At 47.5% G+C, this 2,652-nt stretch overlaps 1 protein-coding gene across 1 annotated transcript; it reads left to right on the top strand.

The window, feature by feature from the left end:
* Window positions 1–577: 577 nt before the first annotated feature.
* Window positions 578–2,446, top strand: LOC100792712 (protein DETOXIFICATION 51). Its single transcript, XM_003524359.5, has one exon. It carries the CDS (start codon window positions 719–721, stop codon window positions 2,198–2,200), a length of 1,482 nt encoding a protein of 493 aa, XP_003524407.1. The 5' UTR covers window positions 578–718; the 3' UTR covers window positions 2,201–2,446.
* The last annotated feature ends 206 nt before the right edge of the window (window positions 2,447–2,652 follow it).

Raw genomic sequence — 2,652 nt, 5'->3', positions numbered from 1 at the left:
TGAATTATGCTGTGGCGATGAATGGCACCTTTGTCCGTAATGCAGTGCTTTAATGCTTTTTTGAAGAATTCTTTGGTTGAAGTAATCGCATTGCACCTCATAGCCTAAAAGTAATGAATTAGAAGATTTTGCTATTTGAAATCGCAGTTACCCAAGAGGTGAAGAAACAAAACAATGACTGAGCATACATCACAATTCACAAGCCAAACAACAATTCCGTTATTGGAAATTGTACCGTACAGAATACACTGACATTTCCACGTATTTAGTATTTTCACTTATTTAATTTTCATATTAAATTAAACCTTACTATATGAATGTACATTTCTTTTTAGCAACGAGAGAATGAGAAAGGATGGTGTTAAAAAAAAGTATAAAAAGATTGTAAGTTTTTATTAGGTTAAAAGAAGAAAGAAAAGAGGTGAATCATAATGAATGACACTAATGCATAAGCATGTAACTTGACATCAAGCTTCATTTTATTTATTTATTTATTTATGTTGAGAGAAAGAAAGAGATGTAGTAGTAAATATTTTAAGAGGAGCTGGGAAACTTGAAATCTCTATTTATACGAGGGGTCACCTTCTTGGGCTTCTCATTCAAACGCGTTAATTAGTTTCGAGTATCTATCTACTCATTCAGTCTTTGGGTCATCAATTCCATACAGAGAAGAGAGTGAGTGTGAGTGAGAGTGCAAGTTTGAGTTTTACACAATAAGATGGGAACAAAAACAGAGGAAGGAGTAGATTACACGTTGATGGAGGGAGCAGCAGAAAAGGAGAGGCTGCAGTGTTGGAGCATAAGGAGAGAAGTGAAAGCGGTGGTGGAGCTGGCGTTTCCGATAGGAATAACGGCGTTGATATTCTACGCGCGTTCCATGGTATCGATGCTGTTCCTGGGACACCTGGGAGAGTTAGAACTGGCAGCAGGGTCCCTAGGAATGGCGTTCGCGAACATCACAGGTTATTCGGTGCTGTCGGGTCTAGCACTTGGGATGGAACCGATGTGCTCGCAAGCCTTCGGAGCAAAACGCGTGAAGGTGTTGTCGTTGACCCTCCACCGCTGCGTCATGTTCCTATTAGTCTGCTCCATCCCAATATCACTCCTTTGGCTCAACATGTCCAGCATCCTCCTTCTCTTGCACCAGGACCCAAACATCACCCTCATGGCCCACACCTACCTCATCTTCTCCCTCCCTGACCTCCTCACCCACTCCTTCCTTCACCCAATCCGCATTTACCTTCGCGCCCAGGGCGTCACCCACCCGGTCACCTTAGCCTCCCTCGCCGGAACCCTCCTCCACCTCCCCTTCAACTACCTCCTCGTCACGCGCCTCCGCCTCGGCCTCGCCGGTGTCGCCGCTGCCTCCGCCGCTTCCAACCTCTCCATCCTCCTCTTCCTCGGAGCCGCCGTTTGTTTCACCGGCCTGCACTGCGCCGCCCCGAGCCGAGACTGTTTCAGCGGCTGGAAGCCGCTGCTTCGGCTCGCCGCGCCGAGCTGCGTCTCTGTTTGCTTGGAGTGGTGGTGGTATGAGATCATGATCATTCTTTGCGGGATTCTCGTGGACCCCACCGCTACCGTTGCTTCCATGGGAATACTCATTCAAACCACTTCACTCATCTATGTTTTCCCCTCCTCGCTTGGTTTCGCGGTTTCCACACGCGTCGGGAACGAGCTCGGAGCGAATCGTCCTTCTCGAGCCAAATTATCCGCGGTGGTTTCTGTTTTTCTCGCCGCGATTATGGGGTTCTCGGCGATGTTTTTCGCCGTCGGGATGCGGCGGCGGTGGGGGAGGATGTTCACCGCCGACGAGGACATAATAAGGATCACGTCGATGGCGCTGCCGATCCTCGGGATTTGTGAACTCGGGAACTGTCCGCAGACGGTGGGGTGCGGCATCGTTAGAGGGATGGCGCGGCCGAACACGGCGGCCAATGTGAACCTGGGCGCGTTCTATTTGGTCGGGATGCCCGTGGCGGTGGGGCTTGGGTTCTGGTTTGACGTTGGGTTCTGTGGGCTGTGGCTGGGCCTGCTCTCGGCCCAGGTGTGTTGCGCGGGACTTATGTTGTATGTGATTGGGACCACCGATTGGGAGTTTGAAGCCCATCGGGCCCAGTGGCTGACGTTGGTCGAAGATGGAGTGATGGACGGACAGAAACAGCCGTTGACAAGCGTTGTTACCGAGGCTCCCTCGACTTGATCGTGCTGATCCTCATGGGGTTATTCTGTAATTTACTAAGGTCAAAGAAAGTGAATTATAACTATATCTTTTTTCCCACCCATATGGGAACTCGATACATATACAGAGGATAACTTAAAGGAAGTTATTGTGTCTTTTCCCACATTTGTATTTTATTATAGCAAGGATATGTTTCATTTCTTATGTAACAGTAAGGCTATAAACATATTGGCACAGGACGGAAGAGAAAGGCATGTTTGCATTGCATGGTACTGTGGACTGTGGTGTCTCTCGTGAGGAGCTGCCACAAGGACCCATAGTGATTCTTGTGTTACCTCTTTACCTCCTCTACTCAAGTTACACTATGCACAAAATTAATGTATTCATTTCAAATAATCATTTTTTCAGTTTTGTCATTGATGAAGAACCAAGTCTAAGAGTGATTTGTAAACACATTCTTTGATACTTTTATG

The sequence above is a fragment of the Glycine max genome, chromosome 5 (genome assembly GCF_000004515.6).
Source record: "Glycine max cultivar Williams 82 chromosome 5, Glycine_max_v4.0, whole genome shotgun sequence".
NCBI classification, from domain to species: domain Eukaryota; kingdom Viridiplantae; phylum Streptophyta; class Magnoliopsida; order Fabales; family Fabaceae; genus Glycine; species Glycine max.
Note: the sequence above shows the minus strand (reverse complement) of the source record. Positions and strands in the feature narration are given on the sequence as shown.